Here is a 14444-nt window from a genome sequence, read left to right as displayed (position 1 = left end):
CAGAAACAAATAAAAACGTTTATTAACGACTCTACAACATGAAGTGTCAAGTAACTGTGAGGTCTAAAGACGGCAAGGTTTTCAGAGAGATACACTGTCACAGGCAGAAGGGCTTGTGTGCGCCCGGTCAGGTTTACTGTGTGAGGAGTCAGACATGTCCAAATATGAACTCGTCGGGGTGAGACGAGCCAACAGATCTGTTTACCGGAACCATTTGAAATGGGGCCGAGCTGCAGGTGTTTAGACGGTGGACGCAAATATAAATAAAAACAGGGGAGATATTGAAAGAAAAAAAAGGAAGTTATTTCAGTAATGAAAGGATAACTGGGAAATCTAGGAAGGCTGCACTGCTCCAACTGGAAACTCTTTGGATAAAACAGGTGGTTAATGAATCCAAAAACGTCACAAATGTCACAGATCTTTCATTCGTAAGGTAACAGTGACTGTGAAGGAGATCTGGTTGGACAGTCTGAGAGTGAGAGATGAGCGCAGGACAGGAGGTCTGTTGGGAAATGGTGCCTGGCTTGCAGAAGCATGTCCAGGATCATACACACACGAGAGATGGAGATCCTGGGTTCAGACGATGTTCAAGTCTGTGTGCGTGCTTGTATATATATATATATGTATACGTACAAGAGCATGTGTGTACATGTATGATCATCACATGTAAGTTGCATGTGGACGTACAAACCACAAATCATCTTGTGTGATTATGCATGTTTGAGAGCTTGTGTATGCAAGTGTGTGTACACAACTGTGTATCTGCTAATGTCTATATACAGTGTGTGTGTGTGTGTGTGTGTGTGTGTGATGGTGTGTGTGATGGTGTGTGTGTTTGTAAAGCCAGGGACGAGAGGACAGGCTCAAGTGGAATTTATCAGTTCTCAAGGAAAGCCACGTAGTCAGTGAGTCTAGCCAGCTGCTGCTCATTTGGAACCAGAGAAACAGGAGGAGGATCTGTTGAGAGAGAGAGAGAGAGAGAGAGAGAGAGAGAGAGAGAGAGAGAGAGAGAGAGGGGGGAGGGAGAAGGATGAACAAGAGTGAGAGGGGGATTCCTCCCAAAGACATTTTACTCTTTCTTGAAGCATCCCTCTTGGAGAATGAAGCGCATCGCTAGAAAACAAATCACAATAGAAGCCCTGCCTTCTGCTTGTGAACTCCTCACACCCCCATTAGTCTTCCTCCCTCCCCCTCCCCCCCCTCCCCCTCCTGGCCACAACACAGTGCTCTTTCTCTCTGTAATCATCATGTTAAGACCATGGTGTGGTCCCTCAGACGTGTGCGGGCCCAGAAGAGAATGAGATGCTGACTACTGTAACTGCTTAATTTGGTTGCAGTGAGACATGACAAGACACGTACAGGTCACAGTATTCTCCTTCATGATCTGAATGTAAAGTGAGTGCTGGACTGAAAATATCCAGGATGAGGAGGCGAGGCCCGGACTGGCACACGTGTGTGGCACATGCCGGCTCCTGTGATGGTCCACTGATTAGACGGCCAGACAAGGCTGCAGCTGACTGAACGAATAAATAAACATGACCCATCAACAGCCACCCACTGGGCTTGGAGATATCAGGAGGAGAGGAAAGAGAGAGGGGGGGTGATGAGAGATTGAACGCAGGGAAAGAGGGAGACAGAGGGTGGGAGAGAGGGTGGGCGGTGGAAGTACTGTGTACAGAGAAGGATGCAAGAAGGGTAGAGAGAGAGGGAGGGAGAGAGAGAAGGAAAGGATGACGAAGGGAAATGAGATGAAGTGGGATGAAACAGGAGAACAGAAGGTTTAAAGAGGGTAGAGCCAAGAGAGATAGGGAGGGAGAGCGAGAGAGGGAGAGAGAGAAAGAGGGAGGGAGAGAGGGAGGGAGGGGGAAAGGGAGGGAGAGAGGGAGGGAGAGGGGGTGGAAGGAATGAAGGAGGTGGGGTGGAAGACAGGAGGGCAGATATGAAAAACCAAACACAGCGCAGATGGCTGGTGAGAGAACATGAGACAGTGTTGGACCTACTGGTACTCTGCCCTTTACTGAGTGCCCATTTTCACTACGCCAAAGCAAATGATCAACTGAAGCATTTTAATTTAAGACCCAGCGAAAACATTACTACTCATCTCTGTGCCAGAACACCTCTCCACACTGGAGATAAACTGGTGTTTGTAGAGACTCACTCTGACTGGCAAAGATGGGTGAGCCAGTGAGGACTACAGAGCAGGAGACACAGAGAGAGAGTTTTGGGGCAGGAGAGGAGTTACAGCAGGAGTCTGAGAGGATTACAGATGACCCATAACTCAACTCCTTCTGCTGTGGCTTTATGGGAAAAACGAAACAAGAGCCTAGGAATGACTGTTGATCGATGGTGAAGAGAGCTCAGGAACAGTCTGTGATTGGCTGGAGAGATTCAGGGAGAGAGGGAGGGACCGAGAGGGGTTGACTGACCAGACATGAAGAACAACAGCTCCCCCTACCTGGCTTCTGGGGCATGACCATCCTGGTGGCTGGATCAGCCTGCCAACCCTGGCTCACCACTCCTGGGGAGAGAGGAGAGACAGGGGAGAGAAGGAAATGAGAGCATGAACATTTGTAACACCAGCCAAACCGATAATTCTTAGCATAAAATTATACTGCTTCAGAAACTGCCATATTCCCCTCTATAAAAACTTCTCAACCACACAGCTACAAAGACACTTTCTCGTGCTGCCGAATCAATAACTTAATCCGCACATCCGATGGCTGACAGTTTCCTTGCCGTGTTCCGCTCAGGGCGGTGCAGCTTCGACCTACCTTTCACTGCTTCCTCCACAGAGTAACCCACCTTTCACTGCTTCCTCCACAGAGTAACCCACCTTTCACTGCTTCCTCCACAGAGTAACCCACCTTTCACTGCTTCCTCCACAGAGTAAGCCACTTTTCACTGCTTCCTCCACAGAGTAACCCACCTTTCACTGCTTCCTCCACAGAGTAACCCACCTTTCACTGCTTCCTCCACAGAGTAAGCCACCTTTCACTGCTTCCTCCACAGAGTAACCTCACTGCTTCCTCCACAGAGTAACCCACCTTTCACTGCTTCCTCCACAGAGTAACCCACGAAGGCCGCCAGGTCCTCTGCTGTGATGGAGGTGTACGCCTGGGCCACCAGACCATACGCCCTCCGACGGGTGCTCTCTGGGGAAAACACGGACACGGCAAAACAGCTCAAGTACAAATGTTAAAAGTGTAAAATGCTTCATACAAATCGTTAAATCCATCCTTACAAAATTGATTTATTTTCTGCCACTTAAATTAAATTGTTATTGTTACAGAGATAGTAAAGTTCCGGTAAAAAAGTATTGTTGGGTAGCAAATTCCAGAAACTGTACCCACACCTACCCAACCCTAGTTGCCACACAGCTGACGGTAATCCAGACATACCTTGTGTAGGGGATATGTTGTTTGTCTAACAGATGCCACATACAGTTGGACATGGCTTGAGGTCATGACCTACCTCGCTTTATCACCTAGCAACAGTCTGTTTGTACCAACAATCAAAGCCCATCTGAAGCAACAGCTTCAACAGCAACAGCGTTGCGGGCGCTAACAATAACAAGCAGGATGACAGGAGGCAGCTGCAAGGCTAGGTAGTGTCCTAGCTGCTTCCTGTTTGCTGGGGTATGCACCTTCACAACGGAATAAGGGACCAAAGTCCCATTTAGTGTAAAGTGCTTTTCTTGTAGGGGAGGGAGAAATGGCATATTGTTATCAGGCTGGTGAATTTGTAGTCATTGTAGCAGTGGCAAATCCACACATGCAGCCAACGTACAATTCTACGTACAAACCGCCAGTCATATTTCCCTTTGAGAATGCTTAAGGGAGATCAGCTCAGCAACAATCTGTACAAAAACTGCTACGTAAATTGTGTGAAGACGGTCACCTCAAGGGGATTTCTGTAACAGGGTCCCGGTGGCAGCTGGGGTATTTATACCCTAACGCCCTGCCGGACGATCCGTCCAGAGATGACTCATGGCGGCCGGCCCGTCTGCATGCCTCCCCTACAGCTACCCAGCCTGACAGGGCCTGCTGAGCAAGGAGGTCTGCCTCAGCTGAGGGTGGTGGTGGGGGCAGGAGAGGGGGGGGGGTGTTGGGGCAGGAGAGGGGGGTGGTGGGGCAGGAGAGGGGGATGGTGTTGGGGCACGAGAGAGGGGTGGTGGGGGCAGGAGAGGAAGGTGGTGGGGGCAGGAGAGGAAGGTGGTGGGGGCAGGAGAGGAAGGTAGTGGGGGCAGGAGAGGAAGGTGGTGGGGGCAGGAGAGGAGGGTGGTGTTGGGGCATGAGAGGGGGTTAGTGGGGGCAGGAGAGGAAGGTGGTGGGGGCAGGAGAGGGGGGTGGTGTTGGGGCAGGAGAGGGGGGTGGTGTTGGGGCACGAGAGGGGGGTGGTGTTGGGGCAGGAGAGGGGGGTGGTGTTGGGGCACGAGAGAGGGGTGGTGGGGGCAGGAGAGGAAGGTGGTGGGGGCAGGAGAGGAAGGTGGTGGGGGCAGGAGAGGAAGGTGGTGGGGGCAGGAGAGGAAGGTAGTGGGGGCAGGAGAGGAAGGTGGTGGGGGCAGGAGAGGAGGGTGGTGTTGGGGCATGAGAGGGGGTTAGTGGGGGCAGGAGAGGAAGGTGGTGGGGGCAGGAGAGGGGGGTGGTGTTGGGGCAGGAGAGGGGGGTGGTGTTGGGGCACGAGAGGGGGGTGGTGTTGGGGCACGAGAGGGGGGTGGTGTTGGGGCACGAGAGGGGGGTGGTGTTGGGGCACGAGAGGGGGGTGGTGTTGGGGCAGGAGAGGGGGGTGGTGTTGGGGCAGGAGAGGGGGGTGGTGTTGGGGCACGAGAGGGGGGTGGTGTTGGGGCACGAGAGGGGGGTGGTGTTGGGGCAGGAGAGGGGGGTGGTGTTGGGGCACGAGAGTAGGGTGGTGTTGGGGCAGGAGAGGAAGGTAGTGGGGGCAGGAGAGGAAGGTGGTGGGGGCAGGAGAGGGGGGTGGTGTTGGGGCAGGAGGAGAAACAGGACACCACCTGCCCTTCACTGACGGTCTATTCCAGGGCTTCTATCTCTTCTCACCCTCCCACCTTTTATAAATAGCCACTGCTCTTCACCAGCAGGCAGGCTGGAAAGGACTTTTGGCAAGGGCGTTTTTGTTTGCTGGTGTGTGCAAAGTCAGTGAAAAAAAATATATTGGGATTACCAGTACCAGTTTATAATAAAGAATTCTGCAGATTTTTATGTTTTTATGAATAGGAATAAACACTAACTAAGCAAATGTAGTTTTTTTTGTCATTTGAGGTGACTTTATTTCAGCTTCCAATGAAGACATTGATCTGTTGAATATCTCACCAGTTAAGTGCACACAATGATTAAAACACTGATACGATCATAAACATTCTAGTAATGTAGATGCCTGTGAAATCAACAAAACCTCATAATTTCAGTTTACTTACTGAGCGTAAACAAAGTTGTGGTGACCTATAGTGAGTATATTACAAGTATCATTAAAAATCTGATATACAAATAGAAAAGTATAAAAAAAATAGTTTACAAAAATGTTTGAGTACAAAAAAAAAAGACTGTGCACTCAGAATCGGGGTAAGTCATTACACCTAACCCCTCTCTCCCTTTTCAAGAGAGATAAAAACGTCCTTAGAAACCTCCTCGAAAAACATTGCAACTAGAGTCCCTGCCATTACATAAGAGGTTTAAAAACCTCAAAATATTTTCAAATGTCAAGTTTGCAGCGATTTCAAACATCTCTACTCCTCCTCTTCCCCCTCGGCGTCTTCAAACTCTTCCTCGTCAACAATTCCAAAGTCCATCTTGGACAGGATCGCCTCTACATGTTCTGTGGCCAGCGTGAAGTGTTCCATCTTTTCAAAGCCTGGCTCAGGCCTCTCCTCTCCCAGGGAACCCTTGGCCGCGTCCTTCGTCTGCGTGATGAGGCCCTTGGAAGCCATCAGGAACTCCGCGGCACTGCTCTGCTCCAACGCCCTCACCGCTGAATCGGTCAACTCGGATCCCGCCTGCAGCCTCTCGCCGTAGCGCTGGGCCAGCGCCCTTAGAGCCGCGACCTTCTCATCCTGCTCCTTGCCGATCTGCTCCAGCAGAACAGCCTTGCGCTCTTCCAGCACGGCATACAGAAGGTCAAAACGCTCGCCCAGGCCTTGCTTGGCCCGCTGGGCGTTGTCTTGCACGGCCCGGCAGGTTTCTTCCATCTGGTTCAGCAGGGCCTGCAGGCGACCGTTGCTGGCTACCAAGGTGTCGATAGCGTTGCTGAGCTCGCCCTTCTGAGCCTGATAGACGCTGGCCAGCGGCGATACCTCGCAGTCCTTGTGCTGGCCAAAGACCTTGCACATTGAGCAGGTAGGCGTCTGGCATGTCACGCAGTAGATGTTGATCTTCTCGTCTTCGTGCTCCTGGCACATGGGTTCATTGGAGTCCTTGGGCTTCAGAGGGGTCTCAGAGCTCCCGCCGCCGGATCCTCCGCTGCCCTCCTGCTGCTGCTTGTAGATGTCGATGATGTTCTCCACCAGCAGGTTCCTCTGCAGCCCATGGACGCCGTGGCGATCCAGGACCACCTCGAAGCGGCATGTGGGGCAGCGGAAGACTCCGCCGGAGAAGCGGTAGGGGTTGCGGGAGTCGTACAGGTCGCTGGCGCAGCCGCGGCAGAGGTTGTGTTGGCAGGGGAGGATGACCACAGGTTTGGTGAACATCTCCAGGCATATGGGGCAGCTCAGCTGCTTCTCTAGACTCTCCATGGGGCTGGGTGGACGCACCACCGAGCCAGCCCTCTGTACGTCCATCTTGGGAAGGCTTGAAGCTTGGATAACTTATTTCTGGCCTCTTAGGCAGACCGAGTGGCTCCCGAGAGACTTTTGTTCCTGAAAAGGTCTATGGCAATCAAAAGCTATTCACAAGCCTCTTGTCTTTAGTGGCTGGTGTTCCAGAGTCGAGGGGTGACGATGTCTGTTCTGAACAGAACCTAGATCCAGCCTGGACTTATATACCGCCCTCTCAAAACCGGTGACACATGATCCCAACGACCAACCCTGGGCTGCATTCCTCTCCGCTTGTCGGCCCGGGGTCTTTTCGGAGAAAACGGCCCCCACCCACCGGCTGCTGCATGTGTCACATGTCGCACGGGGAGTAATGTCCCTTTCTGCAGTGGTGGAGGCCTGAGAGGGCTGGTATATTGAGCACAGATAAACACAGCCCATGTGACATACCCTGGGGCAGTCACACCTGAGAGTTCCCCTTATGGGTAAACAACTGGGCCCTTGACGTCAACACAACTTTGCCAGTGTTTACTTCCTGGTTTTCCAGGATTCTCGGAACGATACACACCGGGAGTTCTTGACTAAACTGTTTTTGTTTGGGACATATCTGATATCGATGGACGCTCTAGCCATCTTGGGTTGAGCTACTAAAACATGTTCTTGACATGTTTTTTTTTTGTTTTTTTCTTTAATGGTATTCAACCGTTATTTGTAAAATACATACAATCCGATGCGTCATATTGTGCTTCATCCAGACGTTCTTCTGTATCCAATAACTAAACATGTGTAGAATATTGCTTGATTTGATTGCTATTGCATCATGGTGTTTGTTTGTAAAACCCAGGTCATGCAAATGTCTCAAACGGGGAACATGTGGCAGTGTGTGCGACGTTCAAAAAAACAACTCTCAACACGAGAGCCTATTCTTAGCATCTACCGACTGGACTGACATCATGTTCGAGGATGAGATGGAGAAGGGGCTACACGTGTTGGGTGCTTGCAAGCCCTGGAGCGATCTGGAAATGTGAAATAATAATGTCTGATTGTGGAAACAAGTCTGCTAACCAAACTAAAGACTTTGAAATGTAGGCAATATTTTTATCTTTATAATGAAGGTATTCATTTACTTTAATTTATTTTTTTGATTCAACTGTAGTTTATAGTATTTGTACATTTGGAGGCAAATTTGTCGTTCAGAATAATTACAGTAATATTGGTTTAATGTATTTTGCTTTAACCTTTTATATCATCTGGAACATTTGTTGATCCTAAACAATAAAAGTATTCAAAATGGTTGCCAAACTGATGTAATAATCTGGCTGTATATTTGTTTACCCCAAACTGCCTTATAACTTGGAGAGGTATAGAACAACATGTAAGTGGCGCCCCCTATTGATCACTCTGTGCTACAATGCCTCCTGAAATAACTTGACAACTGTCAGGCTGTTTGGCACTGACAACCTTTTACTACATGCTTGAGGGATACTATCATTTGTGTGTCAAATGTGTGCAGTCGGACTCTCATGCACAGGCATACAATTTGTGTACTTGTTTAATGCTTGTGTGTATAATTTATGTGTAAAGTTTATAGTGTAGAGAGTATGTGTGAAGTCTGGGTAGTTTGCAGGGTTCCTCGCCGCACTTTTCAGTTAAGGCCGCCTAAGCAACACACGCCTGCCGCCTTAACTACGTAGTCAATTTCTTTTTGCAATATCCACCGTTGTCTTGTTTTCTCTTTTCCATTCCAAACCGTGACCAACGCCAGTCTCCCTTCTCCGCAGAACGCATTAGTTTATCGCACAAACTAGCCCCCACCAACACCACCTTAACTAACACATTTTCTGCGGGAAACCCTGGTTTGTGTGTATAGATTGTGTGTGAAGTCTGGGTATAGATGAAGTGTGTAGATTATGTGTATAGTTTATGTGTACAGTTTATAGTGTATAGAGTATGTGTCTGGGTATAGTTTGTCTTTATAGATTGTGTGTGAAGTCTGGGTATAGATGAAGTGTGTAGATGATGTGTGTAGTTCATGTAGTTGCTCCAGTACCTCTGAGAGCCTCCATTACTGGTTGGATGTTCTCCGACCACTGATACGCAGCGATGGAAGTGTAGATTCCTGGGAAGTCCCGCTGCCAAATACGCTGCCCCACTGCCCACACAGCGGTCAGCTCCGGATTAGCCTGGAAGAGACAATATCAGTTTACAGGAATGTACACACAGGAAAACTGGGGTACAGGATAACTGAGTAAGCACACATGACACATAGTACAATGATGTTAGTTACCACGTGAAAGGGGAGGAATTTTTTCAAATTGGTCAAATTTACAATTTCAGTGCCAGTGATTTTAGTGCCACGTTCACAAATATAAAATTGATTAAATTCTGCATGATCATCCACTATCTCATGATAAATGATAACACAGTAACAAACATGTTCCTTGTTTTGACCGCGATTGTTTCTAAATCCCCACTCACCGATTTAATAGCTTGGGGAATCCGCTTCCAAAGATACCTCGCATTGTTCCTGTTCAAACGATAAACAAACGCTTTGTTTTGCCTTGTACACGACCGACACAATGCAAAACATCAAATCTTTTTATTGACATTACTCAACTGTCAAGCATTGGGATTTACTCACATGTCATTGTGTAGTAAATAGAGGGACAGAAGCTGTGCATACACTTGAGGGGTCGCGATACCACCTGGAGCCTGGGAAAGAAATACATAACGACAGTGTTAGAACGTCAAAGCTAAGCTATGTTAGAATTATTACTAGACTATGTGAATACATTTTTCAAGTTACACCGGGGACGGCTTCTAATGTTGAAGGGTGATGTATTTAACCCAGTGGCCTAATAGTTCACTTCCATCTAAGTACAGCACAAATGTAGTTTGACTAGAGTTTCGTGGCTTTTTAAAAGAGAACTGTCATTAGTGGTTGATTTCCACTACGCCAGCTAACTAGTTTTATAATTACATTCATTCATTTAGTCATTTAGCAATTACAAGTCAATTACCCATGCAAAAAGTCAGTTCACTGCAATAAAGAATATGAACTGCTACAGTAAGCCTATATAATATATAACTCTTGAAATGCAAAAGGGAGCTCGCACACTGATAAGAGGCAAGTAGTTATCTAGCTCCGGACACTGTCTTGGTCGCGATAGCTAACGTAACTAGCTAGTGGTGCTAGCTAACATTAGCAATCTTAGCTTAGCTAAACAACTGAAGTCTGACCATGGCGTTGATAATAATGCATACCGATTGTCTGGTTAGCTGCTATGGATAAAACAAATGGCGTACTTTACCTCGAGTTCTTGTGTTTCACATTGTTCCAATAGCTTATCATAGTTTTCATCCATAATCACTGCAGCAGGCATGATGCCTGACTGTACCAACATACAGTTCCTCTTTCCTCTCCTTCAGTGAATATTATCAGGATGGACAACTTATTCGATCAGAATTACTGCCGCCTACTGAGCTGGAGTAGGAATGACACACGAAATCGCGTGTACAACCATCGCATTTAGCCTTTATTGTATTTTTGCGCATGTTTTAACGCCAGCATGTATTGCATTAAGCTTATATATTGCTTCTTTTTGGAAAGAGTCAGATTCCAGTAGCCTATCACATAATCCAACTGGCTGAAATTGAAGATCGCACAAATGGTTCTAAAGCACGTAAATATCGCGTTAATCATGGGAATGTCTACGTTACTACAAGGCGGTAAATAAGGTGTGAAATGTAAGACGTTGATGTAATTCCCCCACACGGTGGCGTCAGATTGCCTGCTGCGGACATGTATGAACTCAAGGGTGGCGCGGGCGAGGCAGACGCAGTTAAACAAAAGCCTGTTGCTTGCTTGAGCGTTCAGAGTAGGTTACTAGGAACGTTACTTACATCGCAAAGCTGGCAGATACAAGTTGGACTACTTTCTTCCTTCATCCTGCACCTCTTAACTTTCATAAAGTGGAAACAGCGGTTTGAGCGGTAGCTCATTCATACAACGTATAGGTTAGATTTTTACACAATGCAAAGCTGAAATGTCTCTATCATCTGAGATGGAGAAGATTTCTACAGAGGATGATTGCGTGGATTCCGGCGCAGAGACCGGAGGGTGAGTTAAAACGTGGGAGAGAAGGGGAGGGGAAACTGAAGTTAACAAATCTTGAAAATCCGTTTTTCTGATCATATTCATAGATCATAAGATCATAAATATTTATAGTGGTTCGTCAGTGTATATGTTGATATTAATTAATTCAACTGTCTAGCAACCAATGGCTGTCTGTTTAATATATGTAGCCTATAGAATAGTACAGAAAGCTATTTACTAATCAAATTCACGAAGCTAATTTTAGTTGGCAGTGTACAGAATAACGTAAGGGCTGAAGACTGCAAAATATTATGTTTGCAGCAGGGCCACGATATTTAATTTTGATAGGAAAAGTTCCCGTGCTCAGATTTCATCCATATGCCATGAGTAAATCCGGATTGTTCTGCCGGGATTTAACCCTAATGCTTTTATGGAAAGTAGTTGGAAATTAGGCTACTTTAATCATCAACACATTTAGGATAATGAGAGTGCTTTCTTCTGAGGAATTAAGCTTAGTGAGGGAAAATGTATGGAATATGATTAAATGCCAATTGATAACAGATTGGCTATTGGGATTGAATGTCAAATTATCTGAATATATAATTCACTTTGTTTTCAGCTACTAGACAAAGATGTCCCCTGGTTGGCCTTTTGGTATGTTTTTGATGGCTTGGTGTCATACCGTAATGTGTGTGTGTGTGTGTGTGTGTTAAGGGGTGGGGTGTGTGCATGATTAGAGAGAGAGAGAGAGAGAGAGAGAGAGAGAGAGAGAGAGAGAGAGAGAGAGAGAGAGAGAGAGAGAGAGAGAAGGGTAAGAAAGAAGAACCATGAGCCTCTACAATTTCTTCAATTTCTTTTGATCAAAAACTCATTCTGTAATTTGTCATGCCCGACAAAGGTTTTTGGCCAAAAAGGTAAATAGTAGATATTTTCATCCATCCAGACTTCATCAGTTTAAAGAGCATATAGTGGCTAAATAAACAAAATGTGTGTTTGTCAGGGGGTGGTGTGTATGTGTCAGGGGGTGGTGTGTATGTGTGTGTGTGTCAGGGGGTGGTGTGTATGTGTGTGTGTGTCAGGGGGTGGTGTGTATGTGTGTCAGGGGGTGGTGTGTATGTGTGTGTGTGTGTCAGGGGGTGGTGTCTGTGTGTGTGTGTCAGGGGGTGGTGTGTATGTGTGTGTGTGTCAGGGGGTGGTGTGTATGTGTGTCAGGGGGTGGTGTGTATGTGTGTGTGTGTCAGGGGGTGGTGTGTGTGTGTGTGTCAGGGGGTGGTGTGTATGTGTGTGTGTCAGGGGGTGGTGTGTATGTGTGTGTGTGTCAGGGGGTGGTGTGTGTGTGTGTGTGTCAGGGGGTGGTGTGTATGTGTGTGTGTGTAGGAAGCAGGGTGCTGTACAGGCCTGGAAAGGGGAAATCCAGGGATTCTCCTCTGATAACCTGACTCTCACATGGGGTCAGATCCTCTCTGGAATATTACCAGATTTATCCTCTTACCCACCCAAGTCTCTCACTCTCTCCCTCTCTCCCCCCCCCCACCCTCTCTCTCTCTCTCTCTCTCTCTCTCTCTCTCTCTCTCTCTCTATCTCTCTCTGTCTCTCTCTCCCGCTGTCTCTCCCTCCCTCCCTCCCTCCCTCCCTCTCTCTCTCTCTCTCTTATTTAGTTCTTCTTGCATCTAAATGTTTTAGTTTCTCTTCCATTTGTCCATCTTTAATCTCACTACACCTCTCTCTCTCCATCCTCCTGTTCTCCGGCATAGACAACAGTACATATATTAATCTAATAATAGGGCTCTAAGTCCTTCATATTGAACCATTTAAACACAGTTAACCCCTGAGCGACTTGCTCTTGGGGGGAACTTAATATGCATGACTGGCTTTTGTTGAACTTAGCCTCAGTTTTGTTTATTTCTCTGGCCGGAGATGAAGCGAGGCGGTGTGGCCGTGGTCTTTAGCAAGACTGGAAACGAGAGAGTGTGGCTAACAGGGCGCTATCTAGCCTGCCAAAAGCTCCTTAGAGAGCACTCAATACGGACCCCCACTCGGAGGAGCCATAAACCTGGAGTATTAGCGCTTTAGCGCCCCCTCTCCCCTTCTTTTCCCCTCAGGTCCTTGGCGTTTTCATCCCCCTGTTTCTGCTACCGTGCTGTGTGTCCTGTGCTGTGTGTCCCGGGTCATTTTGTGGGGGCTTGCTTCTTTCTCTCTGTATTTAGTCTGTCATTTAGTCTGTCTCCTCTCACTTCTACTCTCTTCCCCCGTTCTCCCTTGATCTCCCTCCTTCACTATGTCTCTCTACCTCTCTGTGTATCTCTCTTCACCCCAACCCTCCCCCCCTCTCCATCTCTTGTGCTCATTAGGCTGCTAATGCCTGTTAGCCAGATTAATGACCTCCTCCGTTAGGAAATGTCCCTCTTTGATTTCCTCCACTTCCGATTGGCTTATTGGGTTAGGGTCGAGCGACACTGAGGGTCTGTGTCTGGAGAGAGAGACACATGGTTGTCTGCTGGGTCACAGGACTGTCTCAGGTAGTGCTGGGAAGAATCATTCAATCATTATTACGTTATCATATTATGCAATCATTATTACATTATCATATTATGCAATCATTGCAGCGTTCTCCAAGCATAGGTCCAATGTGCGTGGTAGGTTCTGTTTGATGCTATACAGGCAGTATCGGTTAATATAATAAGTATAATAAATAAAGGTATATCATAGATGTTAGAGTTTGTGTGTATTCTACACACAACCCATTCTAAAGGTGAGCTTATGCTTTGAATTATCTTCATGTGGAGTTAATTTATTTGTTCTCCTCAGTTTTGGAAAGGAGCATGCAGAAACCATGCCACATTTGTATAATTGATATGAAGCCTGAAAACGAAGTTGTCTTGCCATTTGGTTTGGAAGTACCTTGCTCATTCAAATAGCAAGACATCGCTTGTGTGTGTGTGTGTCCTGTACTTAACGCCTGTCTGAATGGATACTAGTCAACCTCAAACCCACTTGTACAGTCTAGACTGATGTGTAGGCTAGGCTATGCATCGCATGATGTGCTGGTTTGTAGGTAGTGTGTAGGTAATGTGCTGTGTCCTGATAGAACACACTAACCTCTCCCTCCTGCAGTAGTGTTTAGCCAGATGTCATTGTACTTTGAACTGAGAAACAAGTTTTAAATCACTCTTAACAGTGCTCTCTCTCTCTCTCTCTCTCTCTCTCTCTCTCTCTCTCTCTCTCTGTCTCTCTCTCTGTCTCTCTCTCTGTCTCTCTGTCTCTCTCTCTGTCTCTCTCTCTGTCTCTCTCTCTCTCTGTCTTTGTCTCTCTCTCTCTCTCTCTCTGTCTCTCTCTCTGTCTGTCTCTCTCTCTCTCTGTCTTTGTCTCTCTCTCTCTCTGTCTCTGTCTCTGTCTCTCTCTCTCTCTGTCTCTCTCTCTCTCTCTCTCTCTCTCTCTCTCTCTCTCGCAGGTCTGATTACAGTCCCATGTCCTCAGCGAGCAGTAAGTAAACCAATGCCGGCATTAAAACATCTCAGCTAGCAACACACAGTCATCTGTCAGACACACTCACACACACACACACACACACACACACACACACACACA

The 14444-nt window shown here is 47.3% G+C and overlaps 3 protein-coding genes across 3 annotated transcripts in view; 1 reads left to right on the top strand and 2 right to left on the bottom strand.

Annotated features, from left to right (window-relative positions):
• Positions 1 to 10180, bottom strand: cops8 (COP9 signalosome subunit 8). The gene is made up of 7 exons (XM_067255797.1): positions 10072 to 10180; positions 9402 to 9472; positions 9239 to 9287; positions 8811 to 8943; positions 3045 to 3152; positions 2456 to 2518; positions 1 to 957 (listed from the first exon to the last, which is right to left on the bottom strand). Exons 1-7 carry the CDS (start codon positions 10162 to 10164, stop codon positions 878 to 880), a joined length of 597 nt encoding a protein of 198 aa, XP_067111898.1. The 5' UTR covers positions 10165 to 10180; the 3' UTR covers positions 1 to 877.
• On the bottom strand, positions 5256 to 6967 carry trim63b (tripartite motif containing 63b). Its single transcript, XM_067255785.1, has one exon. It carries the CDS (start codon positions 6785 to 6787, stop codon positions 5741 to 5743), a length of 1047 nt encoding a protein of 348 aa, XP_067111886.1. The 5' UTR covers positions 6788 to 6967; the 3' UTR covers positions 5256 to 5740.
• Positions 10181 to 10806: 626 nt separating the features above from the next.
• LOC136967650 (protein FAM124A) overlaps positions 10807 to 14444 on the top strand; it is a 17297-nt gene continuing 13659 nt past the window's right edge. Inside the window, exons 1-2 of the mRNA XM_067261522.1 lie at positions 10807 to 10880; positions 14308 to 14339. Coding sequence (XP_067117623.1) covers positions 10807 to 10880; positions 14308 to 14339 — 106 coding nt within the window. The remainder of the gene's footprint in view (positions 10881 to 14307; positions 14340 to 14444) is intronic.

Source organism: Osmerus mordax, chromosome 2 (assembly GCF_038355195.1).
Source record: "Osmerus mordax isolate fOsmMor3 chromosome 2, fOsmMor3.pri, whole genome shotgun sequence".
NCBI lineage: Eukaryota > Metazoa > Chordata > Actinopteri > Osmeriformes > Osmeridae > Osmerus > Osmerus mordax.
This window is presented reverse-complemented; position numbering and strand designations above follow the sequence as displayed.

What these genes read in the sequence shown, in the direction of transcription:
- cops8 (XM_067255797.1), bottom strand. Translation starts at nt 10,164, where the DNA reads ATGTTGGTACAGTCAGGCATCATGCCTGCTGCAGTGATTATGGATGAA. An exon ending in TTCCCCAAGCTATTAAATCG is followed by an intron (nt 8,944 to 9,238) that starts GTGAGTGGGGAT and finishes TGTCTCTTCCAG; the next exon opens with GCTAATCCGGAGCTGACCGC. An exon ending in AGTAATGGAGGCTCTCAGAG is followed by an intron (nt 3,153 to 8,810) that starts GTACTGGAGCAA and finishes TGTTTTCCCCAG; the next exon opens with AGAGCACCCGTCGGAGGGCG.
- trim63b (XM_067255785.1), bottom strand. Translation starts at nt 6,787, where the DNA reads ATGGACGTACAGAGGGCTGGCTCGGTGGTGCGTCCACCCAGCCCCATG.